The 25,655-nt window shown below is 46.4% G+C and overlaps 1 protein-coding gene across 1 annotated transcript in view; it reads right to left on the reverse strand.

The window, feature by feature from the left end:
• LOC138262450 (mycocerosic acid synthase-like) overlaps window positions 1-25,655 on the reverse strand; it is a 265,495-nt gene that overhangs the window by 109,330 nt on the left and 130,510 nt on the right. Inside the window, exon 5 of the mRNA XM_069212343.1 lies at window positions 1,565-1,746. Coding sequence (XP_069068444.1) covers window positions 1,565-1,746 — 182 coding nt within the window. The remainder of the gene's footprint in view (window positions 1-1,564; window positions 1,747-25,655) is intronic.

A 25,655-nucleotide genomic window follows, 5' to 3' on the forward strand; every position in this document is an offset into this window, starting at 1 on the left:
ATTTGTATTAGCGCAATGTAACTAGATATATAATAAGAGTTTGCTTATTAATTGATAGGCCTTAGCTTAGCGAGGGTCTGGGCCTAGTTGCCTGGTCTCATATTAACCTGTATTTTTCCAAAGCGCAATGTGCTGTTTTATCTGAAGCACATAAAGCTGTACTTTTCCAGAAGTTATGTGTGTGTAGCCCTAGTAAATTCTTTCTCATGAGAACCGACTTGCTCAAGGAGACATTCTTGCTGAATACAACAGTGTAATTCGTAACAGGTGCAAGGCTGCCCGGAGTAGGAGAAAACAATGGAGACACTGACTGGAGCGCAAAGTGTAACTTTTCTTACCTGACATTCCAACCGATGAAGACGTCAATAACATGGACCAATCCTCGACATGAGAACTGTGGTTTGTGGAAAATTCTGGTGAAGTGCGTGGAAAATTATTGGATAGAGATAACGATGCACCAATTATCACCCAGTGAGGAGTTAAGGGCAAATTAGGCATTTTTGATTTAACCGCCTGACCCAAGGAGAAAGGACCATTCTTTTGAGACTTTGCCATTTATTCTTCCTGTTACCTTAAACCATCCTCTACCAGTTTCTTACTTATACTTTTACTTACTTCTCCTCCATATGAGGGAAGATCCTATTCCTTAGCTATGCTATATCGAGACTTTGCCCCGTCCTATCTCTGCTGAGGGCGAATCGACTGATGTCCTGAGGACGAAGACTGACGCTGATGGCTGATCTGTTGGATTGGTAACTATCTGATGCAAAATTGTAAATTGTCTGTTTGCCTTTCCTTTCTAGGTACCAGCTGCTCTTTTGATAGAGGCCATAGTTTAGATGTTTTCCAAATTCGTGTTTGCTAAAATATTTGGCATGAAGCCCAACATGCTAATGCTAATTTGAGGTTAGTTAAGGTGTTCACAAATATCCTACGCAAATAGACAAATGGCTGAGTTCTTGCTTTGTTGAATCATGTACTACTGAGACTTTGCTAAGCTGCTTCATATTAATGACTTGTTGATACTGAATGAATATTCTCTATGCATTGACTAATTGCGTTCTAATTGCAAATCTGAAGAGTTACTAATGAGATGAATTGCTAATGAGATTAACAGAAATTACATTAGATTGTAACCAATAGGGAAATAAATAACCTAACACTTAACTAAATCGGTGTGGTTATTCATGACTGGAAGGTCATGGTGTGTTCGACTTATTGATTCATACTAAATGTTATTGATTAGTTTGATGATTAGTTATTGTGACTATTGATTGAGTTATTGATCTATTGATTTGTGATGATAAAAAGACATCTCGTACTGGGAAGTCCTCGAACGTGGTCCAAAGGTTCATCGACCTAAACGCGTCCCCTTGTAAGTTTACTTAGTAAGGTGCTGACGTGCTAACAGATTCAGATTCAGACTTAGGTTGACCAGCCACCCAATGTTTTTTTTTTTTCTTTTGGAATTAACTACAGACTTACTATTTTAGGACGAGTGAGGCACTGGTTGAACTTTGAATATATCATACAAACTATTTGGAAGTACAATAATAAAAGTTACCTTTTTGAGTGGCTTCAGTAAAACAATGCCACAACCTTCTCCTCTTCCATATCCATCAGCGTATTTAGAAAATGGTTTACTAATTCCTTCTGGTGAAAGCATTCTTGCTTTTGTGAGCGAGATATGCATGTGTGGGTGCATAATACAGCTTACTCCTCCGCATAAAGCCATTTCACAGTCTCCTAAAACGAAAAAGGAGAAGGTTTCAACATTTGAAATTAAGTTATTATAAAACATATAGCACACTTTTCCCTTTTTGCATAAGTTATGTGTTTCTAAGATAAGCTCAGCTCATTAAAAAATAGATGAGTACCACAAGCCCAATTGTTGGAAGGATAGTTTTTATTCTTGGGTGTTATATGACCCTCAGACTCATTTGATTTTCATCCTGTTCTCTTCCATTTACACCAACAGTTTGTCCGGGCCTTTAAATTTACAGAATTCTTCGGTTGTAATCTCATGAGATCTCTAATCAATAGAATCTACTCCTGTTTTGTCTAATTTTTCCAACCATTCAAGGTATGGGGCTCAGAGTGCTAGGAAAGCTGTTTTTCCGTCCTGGTATGAAGACGTACTGTATGTTTTACTGCCTTGAATAATACCTCTTGAATAACCTCCAACAGTGGTGTAACACAGATTACAAAATTACGTATATTACAGCTCTACCTCCAAAATAACGATAAAAATCCCCAAGGCAGAAGCTTATTTTTGAACTTGTAAGAAGTGAGCACAAAAACACTTATCAAAATGTTCATTACTCCAAATCTAATTCTTCCTCATCATAGCTTTTACAATATGAGCGTTCAGGGCTGAAAAAAGGCAACCACTTTGGCCATTCTAAAAGGCCCTTAATTCCCTTAGAATTCTGAGGAACTTTTTTTAGCCTAGCTGCCATCTTGAATTTTGACCAATCAATGTGTTCTCCTCTAGTCATTCCTCTTCTTCATCCCGAGATTCAACACTGGAAATGAGAGCATATGAAAGGGATCACGTGGGACAGAATACAGGATTATAACAATTAAGACTTGGATTGCGGTTGATGAAGATTACCAGTAGCTAATCTGGACTATGTTTCCTCATCTCTCTTCATAGCTGCAGTCCTTACTTTATGACAATGACCTGGACCTGATTTAGAGTTTGGCGGATGTGGTTACTCAGTTACAAATGTGGTGGATATCCCGTCCACTGTATTCCAATCCCATTATATCCTATGGGAATCGTAATACCGTGGACAGGATATCCTTCATGCTTGTGACGGAGTAACACTAACGCCTAACTCTAAATCAGGTCCCTAATCAATGAACCTGAACAAATTAGTCAACCAAGTCTCCAGAGCAGACGTAGGATGCAAGATGTCTTATGTGCACTATCCGCCCCTGCATCTAATATGATGAAGGACAGACAGAAGACATGAAAGGAATGGTCCCAGCTTTTAACAGCCCTACTATTGTTAACAGCATCCCACTGCCCAGTTGTGATCTCTTTTGTTAGCTGTCACCATCACTATAGAGGCATCCCCAAAACTCAGCTGGTTCACATACAATCAATTGAGAATGATATCTAAGCACCAACAAGGCTGCACGTTGTCTTGGGTTGCTTGTGTTCCCATCTAGAGCAGATCTGGCCTTGTTGTTAGGGCTGGACTGTTTCTAGGGGATCACGGTCAAGTTTGATTTGCATATGACTGATCTGTTTGGAGTGGTATAAAGGCTAAAATGGACTAGAATTACCAGTGGCTGAGACTAATTCAAAGAGTTGCACACATCAGCTTTTTATGTTTCTAGTGAGATGCTCTAAGTGTGATGGCTATACCCAAAAGCAGATCCCTTGCTCACTGTTAGAATGTGGGTCTCTAGTTGGCAGAGGTATCCACCCTGTCCAAATAGGGATCACAAGACTAGCCATGGTAAGTCACAACACAACCTAAATTATCCTGAGCTCTCCCTCCGGTAGTGTGGCACAAAGCAGGAAGGCCTAACTTAGAAGGCAATGTGTAAAGTACTTGTGCAGTAACTCATACAGTAACATAGTGAAAACACCACAGAAAGTACTCCACACCAGTTTAGAAAAATATATATTTATCTGAATAAAACAAGACCAAAATGACAAAAATCCAATATTCACAAGTCAAGAAATCACTTTTTCAAGGTTTAGATGAGTCTTAATCCTTAATAACCAGTGGTTGTATCTTTCTAACTCACAGTACCTGAGATATGTCAAACAAAACAATGCAGAGGGCCACAGAAAAGGTGATGCGTTGGAAAGTAAAGTGATACATCGATTTTACTGGTGGTGCAGAGGTGATGTGTTGATTGGTCACAGACCCAGTATATATACCGAAATGTGCCTTTGAAGTGTAAGTGAGAGCCCCTCTACCCTTCCTGCCCAGGAAGATCCAGGAGTATGCAAATGAATTGAGATGCAGCTGAGTGTGTTTGTGGCTGTCTGGGTGGAATGTGCAAGGGGAGCTGTCACCCAACACAGGTAAGACGTGGATTGGAGACAGGCTGCAAGGCACAGAGAGCAGTGAGTTCTGAGAAACGCCTACTTTCTAAAAGTGGCATTTCTAAAACGTTAATGTTAAATGCAACTTCACCAGTAAGCAGGATTTCTCACCACCACTCCAACCATACCAAACATGACAATGCCACTCCTTTCAGATCAGAAATTATAACTTAAAAGTATATAGGGGAATTACCAATGCTGGCCTATGAGAGGAGCAGGCTTAACAATAGGGAAAAAACGACTTTGGGAGTTTTGACTACCAGGACATGTAAAACTTATAAGTATATGTCCTGCCTTTTACTTATATAGCACCCTGCCCTACGTGCTACCTAAGACCTACTTTAGGGGTGATAGATATGTAAACAAGGGGACTTTAGGGGTGGCAAGAAGTTTTAAATGCCAAGTCGAAGTGGCAGTGAAACGGCACACACAGAGCTTGCAATGGCACACCTGGGACATGGTTAAGGGGCTCCCTTTGTGGGTGGCACAATCAGTGCTACAGGCCCACTAATAGCATTTAATTTACGGGCTCAGGGCACATATAGTGCACTTTACTAGGGACTTCTAGGTAAATTAAATATGCCAGTTGGGTAGAAGCCAATGTTACTATATTTAGGGGAGAGAACACAAGCACTTTAGCACTGGTTAGCAGTAGTAAAGTGTGCAAAGTCCTAAAACCCGCAAAAACGAGGTAAAGAAAATGGAGGGAGGTAGGCAAAATTTGGGGAAAGACTACCGTAAGGCTGTCAGGTCTAATACTCACTGTGCCACCGAACTTAGCCTACACCTCATGTAGTAGGCCTAACAAATCTGAGAATGGTCTGGGTATGCTTGTGTTCCAATATAGAGGGGCCCTGACCTGGGTATTGGGGGTGGATTATTCCCATTAGAACAGAAATAGCTTCAGTTGCACAAGGCTAGTCTCTGTCAGGAGTAACAGTGTGACCAAAAAATGATGCACTGTAATGTGGTCTGAATAACTGCCAGGCTAGATTCATTCAAGCATTCAACCCATCACGTTTGCTTTTCCAAGCTGGCAAAAGGCAGTTTGATCAGGGAGCACATTACACATTTACTGATAAAACTACAGTGGCTCCCAGTGGTGTGGAGAATGCTATATAAGTTTCTCTCAATACCCCATAAAGCCTATGTTGAAAAAGGACCCTCATTTCTCATGGTATGCTTTAGAACTGTACTTCCCAAATTAGAAACACAACCCAATTTTCAGAAAGACATACATTTGCAACCCACCATGCCTTAATGGACATAAGTTAGGCTTTTTTTAATGTAACTAAAGCATTGTGTGGTAGTGCACTGTCATTTACAGGCAGCACATTTTCCATTGAAATGGTCACTGCATTGCACAGGCATACGGTTTTACTGATAAAATGTCATTGCCCACAAATGATAAGTGCGGTTAATCAGGCTTCAGTGAATATTTATCTTTTGAGCATTAAAAAGAAAAGTGTCCTGATTTGTTTTAATCCTATTACATTTCTGTTTTCCATCACTTTCAGAATTATATAACAATATGCTTCACTTTTTTTTCCTAACTGCTGAGTTTGTACAGTTCATTTACCAGCATTTACATTTTGTTGTGTGTTACAAACAAATTAAGTACTATGGCCTTTCGTTTCACGTTCTCAGTACCCAAAAAAGATTGTCACATAATTCAATTCACTTTTCTTTAATGCAAAGTGAGAGGGGTTTGTAAACCTCAATAATCGTGTTCAGAAAATAAGAAGCATTTGGCCAAAAGACATAGCATGACATTTGACATTTGACAACCTGCTGGGACCGACAGTTTGGGAAACATTGGTATAGAAGGTGCGTTCCAACCAGAAATTTACCCTTAAGAAATCACTTTCCCCAAAACACTTTGAAGAATAAACAATGTTTCCCAGATTGATGCGAATCCCTGGAAGGAACATCCAGAAGACCTTTGCAGAAATGAAACTCATCCCATTTCCTGAACATCGCCAAATCCTAAATAAATGTAACAAGGAACAATACTGTGGACAGCATAGGTTTTTTCATCTCTAAGAAGCACCTCTTGGTCAATGCACTATGAATCACAGGTTTCTATACTCCACCCACTTTACCTTTGTGGGTACAGCGGGAATAAGTAGCGCAGATATTACGAGTGGAAGGTATTTGTACAAAAAAGTAAACATAGCAAAGTGAATACACTTTAACTTAAAAAATGATGGATATATAATTGCATATTTCAATTGTAAAGAAAAAACACAATGAGAAGACATCTTGAATTCAGTGCAAGCCATCAATCCCCTGCATCAACATCTTATGGGTGTTAGCCATTATGCACCCAGGGTGACTATAATAAATATGTCATAAAGTGAAGTTGTGTGCAACACCAAACAAGGACAACCCCATATGCCTAGGGGGACCAGGCTCAATATCTAATAAGTGAACAATGTCCCACTGGACTCATTCAGAGTCTTGGAAACCTCTAGACAAGACTAGGTCCTGAAACCTAGGTGGTGGTTGGTGGGGAGGGAGGTTGGGGTGTTACTGACATTTTGACTCTTTCTCAGATCTGTGTTCTGTGTAGTCCACCATCCCATCTTAAGTACCCAATACTTGGCATGCTTCTTGGGGTACCATCCACACTTCACAAAAAGACTTAGAAAGCGGTGAGAGCATCCGCATACCAGAAGGCCACCATGCACAATAGGCTTGCAACCAAGGTATGGGGCAGAAACGTTGACAACCCCCTCTCCTTTTGGTTTCCAAATATAAAAATATTAGTAGGAATTGCGAACTATCCTACAGCTTCCTACTCTGTGCACTTGCACATAATGTAAAGAGCCAGGGGAATGTACAGTGTCTTATGACATATAATGTGTAAATATTTAATCACTTTTTTGAGTACCTCATCGTCTGCACTTTATCAGCTTATTCACTGACTACTGTACATGAATTGTGAATATATGTAATTGACAGCAACCTTTAACAGTCCATTGTTCTCTTTTTTTCCAAATATTAGATATTGGTAGGGTAAAATTATATTGCATTGAATGGTGGATTCCGTTGACTGGTCTAGAGGTTTCCAAGACTCTGAGTCCAAGAGGACATTGTTCATGTATGATCTAAATTGAAAATGGCATGAATGTATAGAGCACATGATTTTTAAATAGTTGTGTATGAATGGGTTTCAACGCCGGCAAATTTCAAATAAAATTCATAAGCAGGATCATTATTTGAAAGTGAATGACACTCGGAGCTCCAGAGCTCCAAATGAATGTATGACAAAAAACTCTAGACACAGGCATGTATACCCTTGTTCCGCAATGGGAATTTACTAACAGTTCAGTTTTAAGGCAAGACAAACAGTTGTCTATTCATTATACAACTCCTTTCTGATACCTTTGTAACATTTGTAAAAAGTGTATTCTTCCCACTGCGGTTGAAACCTTGGGGTACACTTGCAAATGCCACATCAAAAACATTGTATCACACTCTCCAGTCTTCCCATGCCACAGGAAGCTGAGCTCTGCAAAACATCATCAATTATTAGTCACTGAAGCTTATGCACGTGTCAGTGCTGTAGCAATGGGTTCATGTGCCACAAGCAAAATGGAGCCAATTTAGGGCCAGATTTACAAGGCCCTAGCGCCTCTTAGCCCCACAATAGCATCATTTTCTTTTTACGCTAATGTGGTGTTCGCCATATTTCCAAAGTGGCACAATGAAAGCATTGTGCCACTTTGACACCCCTTGCACCACATTATACCTGCTCCAGGGATATTGTATGAAAGGGGGACATTCCCATGCAGGTAGGCTGCAAAATATCAAGCAGTGAAATGTACAAGATTTCACTGGAACATTTTTTCTGTCATTTTTAATGCCTGCTTAGGGCAGGCGTTAAAGTGTCGGGCCCAAAGTAGCCTATGGGCCTCCCTAATGCATTGCCGCACTAGCGCCATAAGTTATGGTGCTAATCCAGCAAAGCGCCACATTAGCATCAGAAATTATGATGTTTTTGTGGAAATAAGTGCCATGGTGCACCGTATTGTAAATATAGTGCACACATGGTGTTGTTAGGTGGACACAGGGGAGTGCAAGAAAAGTGTCTCATCAAAGCTGATGCGCCACTCAATTGTAAATCTGGCCTTTAGTTTTCAGCCCAGGCACTCACAATTCCCTCCTTTTGACACTAGAGTGCCAATATCATCACTCAATACTATTCAAACATTTGACCACCTTTTGAAATTCGTACTCCCTCTATCTATTTCTTCCCCTTTGTCTCTAATTGTTGATTGTAACCTCCAAAGCTCCAACAATTATTTCCCACATTTAAGCACACTGAGCATGAACTAGACCTGCCACCTGTTAATAAAAGAAAGAAAATCACAATTAAAGATCCCAGTAGTCCATTTCCTCAGCTACCTAGGTTGTTTTCTATCTTCTCCCTCCAAATCCTTCTTTGTCAATTTCTTCTCCGTTGTGTGAAACCTTTCATACGTGTAATATAATATCTAATATAAGTTCTTGCACATTCTAGGATAAATGTGCAGTAGCGTCTCCCGGGCTGCGGAAGGGGCGGAGCGGGGAAGAGGCACCGGGGGGCAGCTAAAATGTAATTTAATTTAATTTTTTTTAAAACACTTACCTGTTCTGCACGGTCCGGCGCTGCGCTCCTCTTCCTTGCAGGCTGGATGCAGGCACAGGCTCCCAGCCTGCCCTGCGGCCAATCCTGACGCTGCCCAAAGCAGTGTCAGGTTTGGCAGAGGGCGCCCAGTCAGGGCGCTCCCGGGCAGACTGGGAGCCTGTGGAGACAGCCTACAGCGCATGTGTGTTTGGCCGTCCCGAGACAGCCGCAGGAACACACATGCACACTGAGGGGGAGTGCTGAGCACTCCCCCCAGTGCACGTCACCCCCATGGCCCGCCCCTTTTAAACAAAACGATAATGAACATAGTTTATTATCGTTTTGTTTAAAAGGTTTTGCAGCACGCTGCTGGCGGGAGGGGGGGCCACGATCCTCCGCACATACACTGTAAATGTGTAACATTGGGTGCTGCCTTGAAAATCGGAATCTCCTTCGGCAGCAGAAATGCATGTTCTACAATTGTTATGTGAAATATATACATGGAGATACCAAAGCTAGTTAACAGAATCCACTCCCAACTGGTAACAAGACGTAAGCCCTCTTTCCGCAGACATACTGTAGATATCAAAGTGGCTATCTATTTATTTCATTATAGCACATACAGTTCTGTCATTTGTTTGACTTGTTTTTACTAGCGGTGACCATTGACTGGGCAGTTCGTCTTCAGGGTCTTGGGGTCTTTGCTGCCCTCCTCTGGTGCGCTCACCTTTTCTGTATGAGATAAACCTGTCAACATCCACAGCTTGTTTAAGACCAGCAGGACCCTCACAAATCAGTTTCAAGATCTCATCCTTAAAAATGTGCACCTGGCTCCCTCTCCACACATGGAAAGAGCATATTGTGGGATCTGTTCTTTGAGTAATTGCTTTGCCACAGTCTTTGCCTCACAGTGCATGTTGGGCAGCTTCCACCCATTTTGATAGCCTGCACACCACCAAAAGTGTAATTCAATAACATTGAGTTGCAGTCTCAAGAGAGGTCATTTTTACTAAGGAATCACATATTGAAAACATCTGTTATCACATCTCTTAGTCATCCTGTGTCTACCACACACCTCTATCACTTTGTTGGCAACCATTCTTATTCACTTAATTTTCTCTCTCTACTCCACATTTTCCTGTACAATCTTACTTCCTCAAAACATTGTAAAGGGGGTGTGGCTAAGCCAGGGGCCAAGATGGCCTCACAGGATTGAAGCTCATGTACCCTTTATTGCAGCAGCTCAGCTCTTATCCGCCATCAACACCATACATCGCATGCACTGCTGTGTGGGTGTGAGCTACCGCGCAACTAGATGAGATTTGGGTTCTGCGGGCCCCTTTGAGGCACACTACAGTGGCAGACCACTGTGGCCTGACCTGGTCTCCAGAGGCCCCGTGACAACTGGGGCTGCAGTCAAGCCTAAGGGAAAGGTTGGCATTGCTATAGGGACTCCTCTGGGAACCGGAGTGGCACCCTGAATTCAGTGAAAAGCAAGCTTGCACTGAGGCCTTCATGGTAGCGGGCCCACCAACACATTTGACCTGGTCTTGTGTGTGGAGATCAGGCCTGTACTACACCGCAACACAAGGACATAGATGGTGAGAGCCTATGGCAGGTGACGGTCTTCATTGTCTTCCCCCCCTCTGTTGGCCAGCTTCGCCTTCCCATACTGTGACACCCTCCTCTCGTGCCTTGCACTACAAGACATTATTGACACATACCAACTCTCTGATAGCAGACGCCGGCGACATCCATATGCCAGGGGATACAAGTTCTATTCGTGTCCCCATGATACTTGGACCCACATAGATTATTTCTCCGGCTAACCAATGTTGGCGCATTACCCCGCACTCTCTCTGATCACACCCCTATTCAGTGCACGCTGAACATCCCGTATTCAGAATCTATGCCCTGACAGTGGAGTTTTCCAGAAAACACACACCAAAATGCTGTATTCAAATCTGAACTCTTAGAGGCTATTAATAAGTATTTCGAGCTAAATTCTGGCTCAGTAGCCAAAACTGCTACATGTGGGAGGTCCTCAAGGCCTATATCTGGAGTGACTGCATATCTAATCATGCAGGGGTTCTGAGGAGCATCCACAGTGACCTGTCCCAATTGGAGGGGGGTCTACGGGCCATTGACTCCACCGCGATAGACTGCGCACAGACTGCCCAACGTAGCAGGCGTTCAATCCTGCTACAGGGGCGTGGCTGACTGAAAACTGGCCTATCTAGGTAAATAAGCTCACACCCACCGCTACAGCATGGCAGAAGGACCAGGCTGTACTCTAAAGTGGCTCCTACACCCTAACTACCAAAACACCTACATAACAAGCCTCCTTACTGAGGAAGGCACAACTGTCGTGGACACCAGTATAGCCCAGACGTTTCTAACTTTTTGCCAGCAAATATATACTGTGCAGTAGTCAGGTGACACTAAGGCAATTGGCATGTACATAGCCGAGATAGCAATGGTATGGCTATCTGAAGGACAGCAGCAATTTTTGGCTTCCCCCATCACCTGTGGGGAAATTACACAGGCAATTGATGCCTTAGGTGGGTCTAGATCCCTGGCCTGGATGGCCTCACAGACAACTTATACAAGGCATTCAAACATGTTTTAGTCCCATACTCAGAGGTCTATGCTGAGGCCCTTGAGGATGGTATTCTTCTGCCTATTTTACGTGAAGCGGTCATCACGCTTCTCTCTAAACCTGGTAAACCATCCCATCTATGCACCTCATAAAGGCCCTTGTCCCTTCTCAGTTATGACAATGAGATCTTGGCTAAAGTCATTGCAACATGCCTGACCCTGTTCATGGAGCAAATTATGTCCCCCATTCAAATGGGGTTTGTGCCAGATCATTCCACTGTCATTAACCTCTGCACCATATTTGTGGTCCTGAACCAAATCTCCCGACTCTTCCAGCTGCGTTTGCCCTCCTTGATGCTGAAAAAGGGTTTGATTCCTTGGAATGGCCATTCCTGAGGGCAACTCTTACTAAAATTCGGACTACCCCACCGTTTCCATGACCTCATTATACTTTTATTGCAGGTCCCACAGCCTCGCTGAGAGTGAATGATCAACTCACTGCCGCCTTTCCTGTCTCCAGAGGCACTCGCCAAGGGTGCCCCTCTCCCCAATGTTTTTTATAACTGATCTGACATCTGCAAGAACACCACATGGACAAAGGGATGCAATTTTGCAAAGGACCACTCTTGGCATCTGCATATGCTGATGAAATTTAGTTATTCATGCATGTCACCCTAACACCCCACCTACCATCTGAGAAATCATACAATAGGGGCTTCTCTCCAGTCTCTATAAACTGGAGCAAATCTGCACTCTTCCTGTTCACGGATACCACTGTCCTATGTGATCTGGAATACCTCCTTCGCAGGTGTGTTGACCTCCCTAAATAGCTCGGAATTATTTTGCAGACAGAAGGATGAGGTAATATACCTAAACTATGGCCCTGCAGTTGACAAGCTCACTACACAGATTGGCAGATGGATCCAGCTACCACTGTCCATTGCAGGGTGTATTGCTCTCATTAAGATGATAGTGCTCCCACACTTCTTATATCTGTTTTTAAGTATTGTGATTGTTTTAACCAACTCCTTCTTTTCTACCCTACATAGCCTTTGACTCGACTCACATGGGCAGGCCATCGCCTCAGAATCAAGTGGGAGACACTGACTCTCCTGTATGCCAAGGGTGGTTTTGTTGTATCAGATCTTCAATTGCATTATTTGATAGCACAATGACACATCTCCTACTACTGGTGCCAGACTCCCGTGTTTGAAACCAGAGCAGAACCAGGCGGAACAACTCCCATTATCTTTGATTTCCTCAGTGCGAATTCTGCGTGAATCTTCAGATATACATACACTCTCTACAATATGTTGGGCATGGTCCAAACTCCAGAGGTACCTGGGCATCAATCTCTTATACTCCCCTATAATCCCTCTCATAAGTAATCTATGGCTACCAGGAAACACTGGTACAGCACACACTTTTGGCTCACCAGTTACGCCACATGGGTGACCTCTTCACGAACGGCAAGATGGACATGAACACAGCATTCAAGACTACGGGAGCCACTTCTCATATGGACAAATTTGTCTGCCTGCACCTCCATAGCACTCTGTGGGCAGAATTGCCCACATATGCAGAGGACCCAGCTGAATCACCCCCAAACATTAGTGATATTGAACACTGAATGTACCTGATTAGTTTCCCGCCTTCACCAATCTTGGAGTCTCATCTGGGACATCCCATACCAAGCAAAGCCTAGCACTACTGCTGCATACAAACAAAACTAATATCCACTAACAGTAGGCACAAACCACTTCACTACATGTATCTTTGTACATTTAACTTGGGACTGTAATGTTATTCATGCATATTGGGGGCTATATTTGCCTTGATTTCTACTATGATAGAACAAACTGTTCATCCCGATCCAGTCATGCCACTTCTAGTATATGTTGAGCCACTGAGTCTTGGCCTTAGACGATTTACTGCTATGGAATTATTGTTAGCAAAACAATGAATAGACCTCTTCTGGGGCAGCAGCAGAACACCCACCACAGAGAACTGACTGAAAGACACAATGTATTGAGGTACCATTAATTAACTGTACACCTCACTGCAACCACCAACTTCTAGGGCTAAGGAAATTTGGGCACCCCTTTACACTTACCTCTTAACTGTGGATTCAGATGCCTCTCAGTCAATCAATCAGTGTATTTGTAAAGCGTGCTACCACCTGCGAGGGCCTCAAGGCTCTGATGACACTGTTGGCTAGTACAACTGTTTATTGTCACTATGTCAGCAACATACAGGATCAACAGATGGACTAGCTCTTTAGGTGATGTCCCTTTGTTGCCATCACTGTCCACAAGTCTTTCGTCCTGATGCTCCCTCCCCGTGACTGCCCTCCCCATGAATGCATTTCGTGTATATACACACACATTATTCTGTGTGTGTCAGCTGAATGTAATATGAGCTAAGTTGTTTTCATATGATTAATGCAGCATTTTTTGTTATTAACTGGTCATAACAAATAAATAAATGAATGAATAAATGAATAAATGAATAAATGAATAAATAAATACTGTTGTACAGTACAGTGTACCAATATGCCGGTACACTTCACAACAGTACTTGACAGGAATTTACAGAGCATTATTCATTTTTGTATCATTTTTTTCCGTCTTGTCTGAGCATCTTTCTTAATTCATGCTCACACCCACCTGGTGGCCTAGAAAGAGCCTTTTTATCCTCTTAAAACATAATTTTCTTTATTATTGCTTTAGCTTTTTTTAAAGCCACTTACAACTTCGATTTACAAACTCATCCAAACTGTGGCTGCATTTCTTTCCCATGTTTGTAGTTCATGCAGCCCTATGCATACATTAAATCACGTAAGGGGAAACTTTCAGTCTCCTATTTTTTTCTCTTCCTATTGTGTTTGATGTCATCATTTCAGGCACCTGACCAGATATTCCTTGTTATACTTTATTGCTCGATTAATAAAAACCATTGCTATACAATATAAAAAATAAACATGCCAGTTTCAAAGAACATTATAAGAACAATAGGGAGAGCTAATTCTGGTTGTTAGGAGGCCAACCTGACCAGATTCATTATAGTCATTAATGGAACTACATGTTCAGATAGAAAACGATTTATCTGCAAAATCATAAGAAAGCAGATTCCTGAAAGAATGGCAGCATGTGACTGGTCAGATACAAGTTATCATTCTCGACCCGCTTTATGTTTGACCAACAGACTCAATGCTTTGTTTAGCAGTGTTACCTAATCAAATCCAAGAGGAAGCAGGTAATTACCTGGACGGGTTTAGAAAACTATTTTCCTAAGGAGATGATGAGGCATATTAGCTGTCATTTACGAATTATCAATGCTCAACTTATCAAACAGTTATCCCTGGTTGACCTTGGTCAGTTTCTTGTGGAACTGTTGTAAGAGCTTCACCCCCCCTGCAACAGAACGGAATTGACTTGCCGTTGAGCCAAGTTATTACAGCCAGTCTGCAGTAGCGAATGTTATGGGTTAAGAACTGCTGTTTTAGTAGCTTTCTTCTTACCAGATCCAGTGTTGGGCAGGTGCAAAAAACATGCAGCAAGGATTCTTGGTTGTATCCACAGAGGCGCAGAGTTGATCACGATGTTACATTTTCCAGGAAGGACGAGCATCTTTGGTGTTCAAGAACCCCATTCGATATAGCAAGAACTGATGTTTTAATTGATTGGAGTGTTCAGCTAAATATCCTTGTGAGGTCAGATTTGAAAAAGACCCCAAAACTGCCTAGGCGTGCCGTCTCTTGTCCAATAAGGCCTTATCTGTGATGAGTGATAATAAGCCAACAGAGCTGTTAACTACTCTATTAAATGCAGGTTTGCCCATGTCTTGCTTCCATGCTTCTTCCATGTCCAAACTTTGAATGACTTGGTTTAAGTAGCTGCCCCAAGTTCCTTTTCTGTTGTTTAATTGTTGCAACTGCACTTCTTGCCAGCAGGAATGGGTTATGGGGGTATTCTCCACGAACTGTAGTCTCTAGGATGCTTTGAGAAAGGCTCCATTTCGCTCAAAGACCAGATCTTTTAGGCCCAACTCAAGTCTGACCTGGGCCAGGGAGCCACTTTTTGGAATGTTAAAAACAGTCTTTTTACTTGGCTGATGTTTCGAATCGAGATCTCCGGGCCCTGCTGATCTTCGGTCCCGTAGGAAATAGCTGGAAGCAGCTGGGCTGACATGACTTTTAAGAAGCTTAAAGCTGTATATTAGTGGATGAACCTTTGCCTTGATCAAGAGCAAGTGGCGCTTCCATTTCAATCTGGGTTCAAGGTGAACTACTAGGTATTTGTATGACTGCACCAACTCAACTTTTTTCCCTACCATGAACCAATTGAAAGAGTTATAATTCGCACCAAGGAGGCACATCAGTTTTGTTTTGCCCAAGTTTATTTCTAGGCATTGCTGGTCCATAAAGATTGTAAGTGCTGTTGTAGGCCCCTTGGAGTATGACTCAAAAATAGGATGCCAGGAGTATTGGAGGCATCCGACTTTTTCTGAGCCTAAGGTTGGAGGAAGGCTGTTTGCTTGTGCTAGCGCACCGTCAAGATCTGCCAGGTATAAATTAAACAGTAACGGAGCCAAAACACAGCCTTGCTTTAGGCCGATCTCTGTAGATATTTTCTTTGTTAGTCTGGGGCCGTCTCCGATTTTAACCTGAACCCATGTGTTGTTGTAAATATCAGTGATGGCACTTAGCAAGTTATCAGGGATCCCCATTTGGCCAGCTTGTACCAGAGCCTTCCTGATGGGACCAAGTCGAAAGCTGACTTGAGATCAATGAAGCAGGCATAGAGGCTCAACTTCCTATGTCTAACCTTTTCCACAATAAGAGAGAGGGTGATTAGGTTTGTTGATGTGCTCATGCCCCCGCCTAAAGCCTGTTTGGAATCTCCGGAGTAGCTTATTTTCATCTGCCCAGGTTTGGAGATGCTGTGACAGGCAGGATGCATACAACTTAGCTTCCATATCGATCAGTGCTGTTAGCCTGTGATTCAAGGGCTACCATTTTTGTAGATTGTGTGCATAATGCTGCCTCTCCATGATTCCGGGATCTGTTGGGTTTATATAACAATATTAAAAAGTGGAAAAAATACTGCTCCCAGTATTCAGGGTCACTTTTAAAGATTGCATTTGGTAGCCCGTTGGGTCCAGCAGCCCATTCTGACTTCATTTTCTTCATCAGAATGACTAATTGTTCTGGCACCCGGACTTGATCATAGGTTACCTTCTCCTCGATGGGCAGAAGCTTTCCCTCTGCCTGTTAATATGGGGGCAGGTTGTTTCAGAAGTATAACTGAATGCCCCCCTCTTTGACTAAAGGCTTAACTGGTGTATTTCCACCGGCTGTTAGGCCATACAGGCTACAGATGTGGCTTTCTCAGGAAGCTGAATCGATTCCAGAGCTGTGATATCTGTTTTTGGCAAGTGCCAGTTCATTCACAAGGCACCAGAAGTGCTTACTGTTTGACCTTTTGCTTGCCCAAAGTAGTTCCGACTACGACTTTTCTAGAAAGTTTTTCTTTTCTGTCCAGCAGTCAATGCAATTCTTTTTTTTCATGGCCCACAGGCAAAGTTTTTCTCCACGCTCGACCTGGAGTGTTGCTTTGCCAGTTTCCTTGACTGTTGCACAATTTTGTTTTCTGAGTGCGTAGGGCCTTGTTAAACCAGGGCTGCCGGGTTCGCACTTCTTTGGGTCGAAAGCCTGACACTGCCTGGTTGAGTTGGAGGTGGCCGAAATGTTTGCCAGCAGACCGCGCTTTAGCTTACCCCAGTCTTCACCCCATTCATCTTTAAAAGCAGGCTCCTTTTCTTGCATGCCTGCTAAATCCATTCTCACTTCAAGGGGCCCTGCAATGTGATACACATCATTCATCTCGGCCTCTATCCCTTGTTGACGCCATTTTATCTTTTCAGATTGAATGTGACTGGCGGTGTGATTAGATTGTTCGAAGTTTGCAGCGTTTCTATTATGAGTGCAAGTTCCAATGTCTGTGGGAAGTGATCGTTCTCTGCTCTGCATTTGATTTGGAAATTCTGCACCACTGGTACCACAGAGTTGTTTATAAAAGTGTAGTCAATGGTTGAGCAAGTTTTACCGCCTGCGAAGGTTATCGATGCTGGAGTGCCCTTCTCCGAGAATGAACATATTCTCATGGTACTGTCGTTGTAAGACCTTAATTAGCTCGCTCAAAGCTTCCACTTTGTCCCGTTATGTGCTTTTTTTCGGTGGATGTACACGTTTATAAAGATTAGTTCAGTTTGACTGTTGTGGGGCCTGCCTTATGTGACCTTGGTTGCCTGGATCCAGTTTGATCCTGTGTCGACTGCAACTATGGCCCTGATTACAACCCTGGCGGTCGGTGTTAAAGCAGCGGTAATACTGCCAACATGCCGGTGGAAAAAAAAATTGAATCACGACCATGGCGGAAACCGCCAACATAAACAGCCACTTTAACACTCCGACCGCCACGGATGTAGAAATAAACACCGCAGTGGTAACCGCCAACAGACAGGTGAAAGACAAGGTTCCGCCCACTGTATTACAACACGCCTATCCGGCACCTTTTCTGGGGCGGTACTAACGCCATCAAAAGCACGGCGGAAGCAGGACTTGGAACAGAAACCACTCACCTTTTGACCCTTTACGAACAACCAGGATGCCATGGAGCCCGCATTACAGGTTCTGCCCATGCTGGTCTACCTCCTCTTGTATCAGGAGCAGCAAAGACGCCGGCGGCGACCACGGTGAGTACTGCACCTAGCACACAGGGGAGGGGGGGAGGTAAGAGAGAGTGAAACACACACGCAACATGCAACACCCCACCCCACCCTGACCCACAACACCATACACACAAATACATGCAGCAACATTACATATACACCCCGTAACCCCCTGGAAGAATGCAAGGACAAAAGGAAATGATTGTAACAAGTGTAATCAATTAACTATCAGATTGGCCAAATTCAAAAATCAGTATATACAAATGTGTACACCAACTACACAAGTCTGGATATTAATGAAATCATTGTCCATGGATCAGTGTCCCAAAATGCATGGGCGAAGCCCACACAAGGTACCTGACTCGAAACGGAGAGAACACTGCAGGGACATCAGATCGAAAATAAACAGGCACCTCAGGGGGAGGGGGGCACCTGAGCCGGTTGAACGGACGACGCCACTGCTCCACGAGGGGGCTCCATGCCCACTGCTTTATCCTGGGAAGTGCAAAGCCACAGTCTCACAATTCGCTCAAGTGGGTGGTTTGCCCACTGCCTTATCCTGGGGAGTGCAAAGCCACAGTCTCTCAAGTCTCTCAAGTGGGTGGTTTGCCCGCTGCCTTATCCTGGGGAGTGCAAAGCCACAGTCTCTCAAGACTCTCAAGTGGGTCGGTTGCCCACTGCTTTATCCTGGGGAGTGCAAAGCCACAGTCTCTCAAGTCTCTCAAGTGGGTGGTTTGCCCATTGCCTTACCCTGGGGAGTGCAAAGCCACAGTCTCTCAAGTCTCTCAAGTTGGTGGTTTGCCTACTGCTTTATCCTGGGGAGTGCTAAGCCACAGTCTCACAAGTGGATAACAGTCTCCACTTGTTCTGAAGGGGGCTTTGTGCCCAGAGAGCTTCATCCTGCCAAGGACTGAGGTAGTGGATGTGAATCTCCACTGGTTCTGGAGGGGGCTTTGTGCCTAGAGTGCTTCATCCTGCCAAGGACTGAGGTAGTGGATGTGAATCTCAACAGGTTCTGGAGGGGACTTTGTGCCAGAGTGCTTCACATGCAGTGTGGCAGGTCCCATTCCCTCACCTGGGTGTGTGTGCCACGATATTGCCTGGGAACAGGTAGCATGATACTCCATGGAGACAGAGACACACTCCACCCTGCTGCGACTTTGCCTGCCACCTGCTGGTATAAACAGTGCTGGGAGTCATGCCTCATGTACACTGGGCAGGGTCCAGGACATCTCCTGCAGCCTCGGACGGCTGGCCACTGGGGATGATTGCCATGTCAGCTGTGTTGGCACTGTCTGAGCATGTCGCAGGGCTGGTGGTTACGGCAGTGTCTGTGGCGGAGGTGTTGGCGGTGGTGCATGTGTCTGCACCTGTTGAGGAATACAGCAGGACGTCTCCTGCAGCCTCGGATGGCTGCCCACTGGGGATGATGCTGGGGACTGTTGCTGAGTCAGCAGACGTGCAGGTGGCGGTGTTGGTGGCGGTACTGGTGGCGGTGCAGATGGCGGTGTCCACCACCGTACTGGGTGAAGGGGTGACTCTGGTCCCTTAGCCGGAGCCTCAGTGCCCTGTCCTGACCTTCTCTTCGGCTTGTGTCCCTTCCCCACCTTTGATGTCGCTGCTGGTGCCTTGCCACTGTCCCCTTTTGGCTTGGAGGAGCCCTGGCTTGCTGGTAGGTGCGGCAACTCCCTCCAGCATGTGGGCACCTTCTTCACCTTGGCAGGTGGCGGAATGGCCTGCTCCTTGGCCTCGCTAGGTGGCACACTGGCAGCCCTGATGGGTGCCGCCTGCGATGTGAACGGACTTGCTGAGACCACTGTGCTGGAGGATTTGGTGGCTGAGGTGCTGGTCTGGGACCTGGACAGCCTGGCCCTAGGGAAAGGACGGGGAAGGGAGGTGTAGGGAAGAGGTCAAAGTTGTCGAGGAAGAGTTTCTTAGACACACTGGGACGGGAAGATGGAGGGGGTTTGGGAGTGGAGGAAGAGGTAGTGGTTGTAGGAGGTGTACGTCTGCAGAATTTGGGTGAAGGTGCATGGGCCAGAGGCTGTTGTGAGGTGGATGGCTGTTGCGTGGGTGTGTGCCTGCGTTTGTGTAGTTTGCGAGGAGGGCTCACAGACACACTGGGAGAGGACACAGGGGATGTGTGAATGGTAGTGGGGGTGGTGATTGCACGTGAGCGGTGTGTAGTGATGGGTGTGCTGGTGATGGAGGTAGTGGCTGAGGATGTAGTGCATGCAGGTGTAAGTGGAGACGAGACAGGGAGGGAGGAGGAGGACATGGAGGAGGGGGACACAGTGGAGGCAGTGGATGTTGGTGTGTCTGCATGGGGATGGTGCTTGTGTGAGTGCCTGTGGGATGTGTGGTGCTTATGTTTGCCATGTCCACTCTTGTGTGTTGATGAGTGTGCATGCTGGTCTGATGGTGTGCTTGGAATAGGCTGAGGTACAGGGGATTGGGTCTGCGTAGAGGAAGTTGGAGGGGGAGGCTGGACACAGGGACAATGGCTGCCATCAGTGCTGAGGCCAGAGCCTGAAATGCTCTCTGTTGGGCCGCCACACCCTCCAGGTATGCATTTGTTTGCTGAAAATGCCTCTCAACACCCTGGAAGGCATTCAAAATGGTTGCTTGCCCAACAGTGAGAGATCTCAGGAGGTCAATAGCGTCCTCACTGAGGGCAGCAGGGCTGACTGGGGCAGGGGCTGAGATGTCTGGGGCGAAGGAGATGCCCACCCTCCTGGGTGAGCGGACACGGGAAACTCGATGAGGGGCTGCTGGGAGGGCAGTGCTGGCAGGGGGCGGTGGTGGCTGTACCTGTTGATGTGGTGGGCACAGAGGTGCCCGCCACCGCAAGGGAGCTCCCATCAGAGAAGGAGTCACTGTCGCTAGTGTCTGCTCCTCTCCCCATCGTGGAGCTCCCCTCGCCCTCCGTCCCACTGGTGCCTCCGGACTCCGTTACCTCACCCTCCAGGGCCATGTGGGATGCAGCTCCCTCCTGCTCCGGTGCCACTGCTCCTCCGCCAGATGATGCTAATACACACAAGGATAGGGTGACAAAACAAAAAGGGGGGGAAAGACAGAAGAGACAAATGGTCAATGCTTGCAACACCACTACCGTTGGTGGACACAACACACAGGGAGCAGCCCTATGCACTAAGCCATGCACTGACAGGGCAGGGGAAAAGCACATGCCCGTAGGGGACTCTGTTGAGAACCATATTATGCACAGCTGGAAGCCATAGGAGCCTGACTAGGTGGAGAGGGCAAATACCACCTTTGGGGTTGGACAGGGAATGAGGCTGCAAATCAATGGATCTACCTTTGCTTGTCTGCCCTGGCCTAGGGGAACCCACAGCCCACCACCCCCACCCAGACACCTCGTAATGCGCCCAGATACAGAGAAATGAGAGTGTACTCACCCCCTTGTGGCTGCTGTGATGCCCTCAAGCACCCATCCAGCTCCGGATATGCCACCGCCAGGATCCGGTGCATCAGGGAGGCCATGGTGCGATGGGCACCCCTTCCGTGTTGGGAGGCCATCCCCAGCTGGGCCTCCGCCGTCTTCATGGTCCAACGGCGCAGGTCCTCCCATCTTTTCCGGCAGTGGGTGCTCCGTCTATGGTAGACCCTCAGTGTCCTCGCTCCCTTGGCGATGGCACGCCAAATCCCCTTCTTCTGGTGGGCGCTGAGCTAGAGGAAAAGTGAAGTTAAAATGGATGTTACTCTCCCGTACAGTTCTTCTCATACATTGGCCACAAACCTCCCACCCTGGCCCAGAAATACATACACACACCATCCTCACATGCTGGCCTGTGTCCCCCCGTTCCTTCCATCCACGACACTCCATACAAACATGTGCCATCCACCATGCACACAGTTTACTCACCTGTTTGTCTGGAGGACCGTACAGTTGCGTGTACTGGGGAGGACCCCATCCACCAGTTTCTCCAACTCCTCCGCACTGAAGGCAGGGGCCCTTTCCCCAGACACTGTAGCCATTGTCGCATCTAGACACAGGTCACAGCAGCACTTGCAGTGTAGGTCCTCTCCTGTTGAAGGTCAGGTATCAAGTGAGGGAACTGATAGAAAATGGCAGTCACGTCCGCGGCGGTGCGTACCGTCACCGCCGGCGTACATCGTCATTGTCTCCTGGAATCCATAGGGCCCTACCACGACGGTGTACAACGCCAGCGCAGTTACCTCATTTACCCTTGTCCCACCTTACAGGTCAGGCAGTCGCCATTTCAGGGGGTCACATGGCAGGCCAAATAACTACATCACACCTATTTAGGCCAGGAATACGGACAGGCACATAGAGAAAATGTAACGTTTGTGCTAAACAACCTTGTGAAACCTATGTGTTGTATGACCCTCTGCGCACCGTTCTCCTCCATAGGGCAGGTCTGCTGGGGCAGGTGCTGAGATGGCAGCATCCTCCGGTGTACAGACCCCTGGTGGACCTGTCGACAATGAAAGACAGACACATAATTATCACTTACAGACTTGATCGGGCAACAATCCAGCAACTGTGTACCCAGTTGGAGCCTGACCTCATGTCAGCTATCCGCCATCCCACAGGAATACCCCTTCCAGTGCAGGTCCTGTCAGTACTCCATTTCCTGGCCAGTGGGTCTTTTCAAACAACAGTAGCCATGGCATCAGGGATGTCCCAGGCAATGTTCTCTAACATGTTGTCCAGAGTGTTATATGCCCTGCTGAAACACATGCGCAGCTACATCGTTTTCCCTCAGGTGGAGGATTTGCCCACAGTGAAACGTGACATTTATGCCCTGGGACACATCCCCAACCTCATTGGTGCCATTGATGGTACACATGTGGCATTTGTCCTCCCCTGCAGGAATGAACAGGTGTACAGAAACCGCAAAAGCTGCCATTCTATCAATGTGCAGATGGTGTGTTTGGCAGACCAGTTGATATCCCATGTAAATGCCAAGTATCCTGGCTCAGTGCATGACGCTTACATTTTGAGCAATAGCAGCATCCCTTATGTGATGGGGCAACTCCAGAGGCACCATGTGTGGCTAATAGGTGAGCCTAAAGTCCCCACACAGTTTTATTTGGTGTCTGAGTATGGGGGATTCCCTAATGTTTGAGGATGTCTAACAGTTGTCCATCGATATTTGCAGGTGACGCTGGCTACCCCAACCTGTCATGGCTACTGACCCCAGTGCGGAATCCCAGGACAAGGGCAGAGTAACACTACAATGAGGCACATGGGGAACTAGGTGGATAATAGAGTTCGCCTCCTGAAGGCCAGATTCCGGTGGCTCCATCTGACAGGTGGATCCCTATACTACTCACCGAAGAAGGTGTGCCAGATCATTGTGGCCTGCTGTATGTTGCACAACCTGGCTTTGCGATGCCAGGTGCTTTTTCTGCAGGAGGAAGGGCCTGATGGTGGTCTTGTGGCAGCTGTGGAGCCTGTGGACAGTGAGGGAGAGGAGGCAGAAGAAGAAGATGTAGACAATCGAAACAACATCATCATGCAATACTTCCAGTGAGACACAGGTAAGAGGATGGAACTGCTTCCCACATCTCATACTATTGTAGGAACTAGCATAAATCTGCCTTTTCACCTCTGTGTATGGACCCTGACTTGTCACTTTGGCTTTCCATTTCACAGATCTGGGTCCCAATTTGTGCCCTCTGCTATGTTTACTGCTGGCCTACAGCTGTGTAACATTGGTATGTGAACAAGTACATTGACATTGCTATATTTCAGAGATGTTGCAATTACACATTTGTGAAAGCACAGACTGACTCCAGATTGTTTTATGATTCAAGGGTGTTTATTTCTGTGCTAATAAGTGGAGGGGGGTGTGCAATGGGCTGGGGTGTGCAATGGGCTGGGGTGATGGTGGAGGAATGTCCTTGGCAGAGTCCAGTCTCTTGGTCTTGCAGGTGCATTGTCCAATGGGGCACAGGAAGGGGAGCAATGGCAGTTTAAGGTGGACAGGGTGACAAAGTGGTACAGAAGGGTGACATTCAGGAGGGTCTTATTTCCTGGCGGGGTCTTGGCAATGTTCTGTACCTTGTTCCTGGATCTCAGGGACCATTTGCGGGGTGGTTCTCCTAATGCAGGGGGTGGGGTGCTGGTGGCCTGTTGGTCCTATGGCGGTGCCACCTATCCACTAGCGCCGGCGGAGGTGGGGGGCTGTTTATCGTCCAGGCTAGTGTCAGGGGCCCGTTTGTGTCCCACTGTGTCCCTCATGGTGTTGACAAGGTCTGCCAGCACCCCTGGAATGGTGACCAGGGTGGTGTTAATGGACTTCAAGTCCTCCCTGATACCCAGGTAGTGTTCCTCCTGCAGCCGCTGGGTCTCCTGAAACTTGGCCAGTACCGTGCCGATGGTCTCCTGGGAATGGTGGTATGCTCCCATGATGTTGGAGAGTGCCTTGTGGAGTGTCGGTTCCCTGGGCCTGTCCTCCACCTGTCGCACAGCATTCCTCCCAGCTTCCCTGTTATCCTGTGCCTCTGTCCCCTGAACCGTGTGCCCACTGACCCCAGGTCCCTGATTTTCTTGGGTTGGTGGGTTTGCCTGGGTTCCCTGTAGTGGTGGACACACTGCTGATTGACGTGTCCTTGGGACAGAGGGATGGGCCCGCTGGATGGGTGCTGTGGTGGTGTTTCCTGAGGGGGAGGGTCTGTGGTGGCTTGTGACAGTGGCAGGGGAACCGACTGTCCAGAGGCCGGGCTGGTCATCTTGATCCAGGCATGCAGAGCTGCTGTCATCACTGTCGGCCTCTTCTGTGGGGCGACTGGATATGTCTGACACCTCCTGTCCGGTGACTTTGGGTATGGGTCCTGTTGGGGTGTAAATGCATGGTTTTAGTATCTATGGGTGCCATCTTGTGCATTGGGTGAGGTACCCTCTACTCCTGTGCTTGCATCATTGTGTTTGCCCTTTTGTGATAGTTGGTTTGGGGTCGGTGTGGGTATCTGTACTGGACATGCTTTGGTGACAGTGGTCCATGCATAGGTGTTGTATGCAGGGCCTTGGTATTGAGATGTGTGGGTTGTGATAGTGGGACATATGTGAGATGATGAAGTGATGGGAGTGATGGTAAGAGTGGGGGTATGTGATGGCATGCAGGTGGGGCGGGGGGATATGGTAATAAAGATATGACTTACCAGAGTCCAGTCCTCCTGCTACTCCTGCGAGGCCCTCAGGATGCAGTATTGCCAAGACTTGCTCCTCCCATGTTGTTAGTTGTGGGGGAGGAGGTGGGGGTCCACCGCCAGTCCTCTGTACAGCAATCTGGTGTCTTGATACCACGGAACGTACCTTCCCCCGTAGGTCGTTCCACCTCTTCCTGATGTCATCCTGTGTTATTGGATACTGTCCCACTGCGTTGACCCTGTCGATGTCTCTCCGCCATAGCTCCATCTTCCTTGCAATGGAGGTGTGCTGCACCTGTGATCCAAAAAGCTGTGGCTCTACCCAGATGATTTCCTCTACCATGACCCTGAGCTCCTCCTCAGAAAACCTGGGGTGTCTTTAAGGTGCCATTATGTGGTGTGAGTGATGTGTGAGGTGCTGTCTGTTGTGATGTGTGGGGGGATGTGTTGGTGTGTGTTGTTTGAGGTGCGTGGATGTTATATGAGTGATGGTGTTGTGTGTCTGTG

Source organism: Pleurodeles waltl, chromosome 10 (assembly GCF_031143425.1).
Source record: "Pleurodeles waltl isolate 20211129_DDA chromosome 10, aPleWal1.hap1.20221129, whole genome shotgun sequence".
NCBI classification, from domain to species: Eukaryota; Metazoa; Chordata; class Amphibia; order Caudata; family Salamandridae; genus Pleurodeles; species Pleurodeles waltl.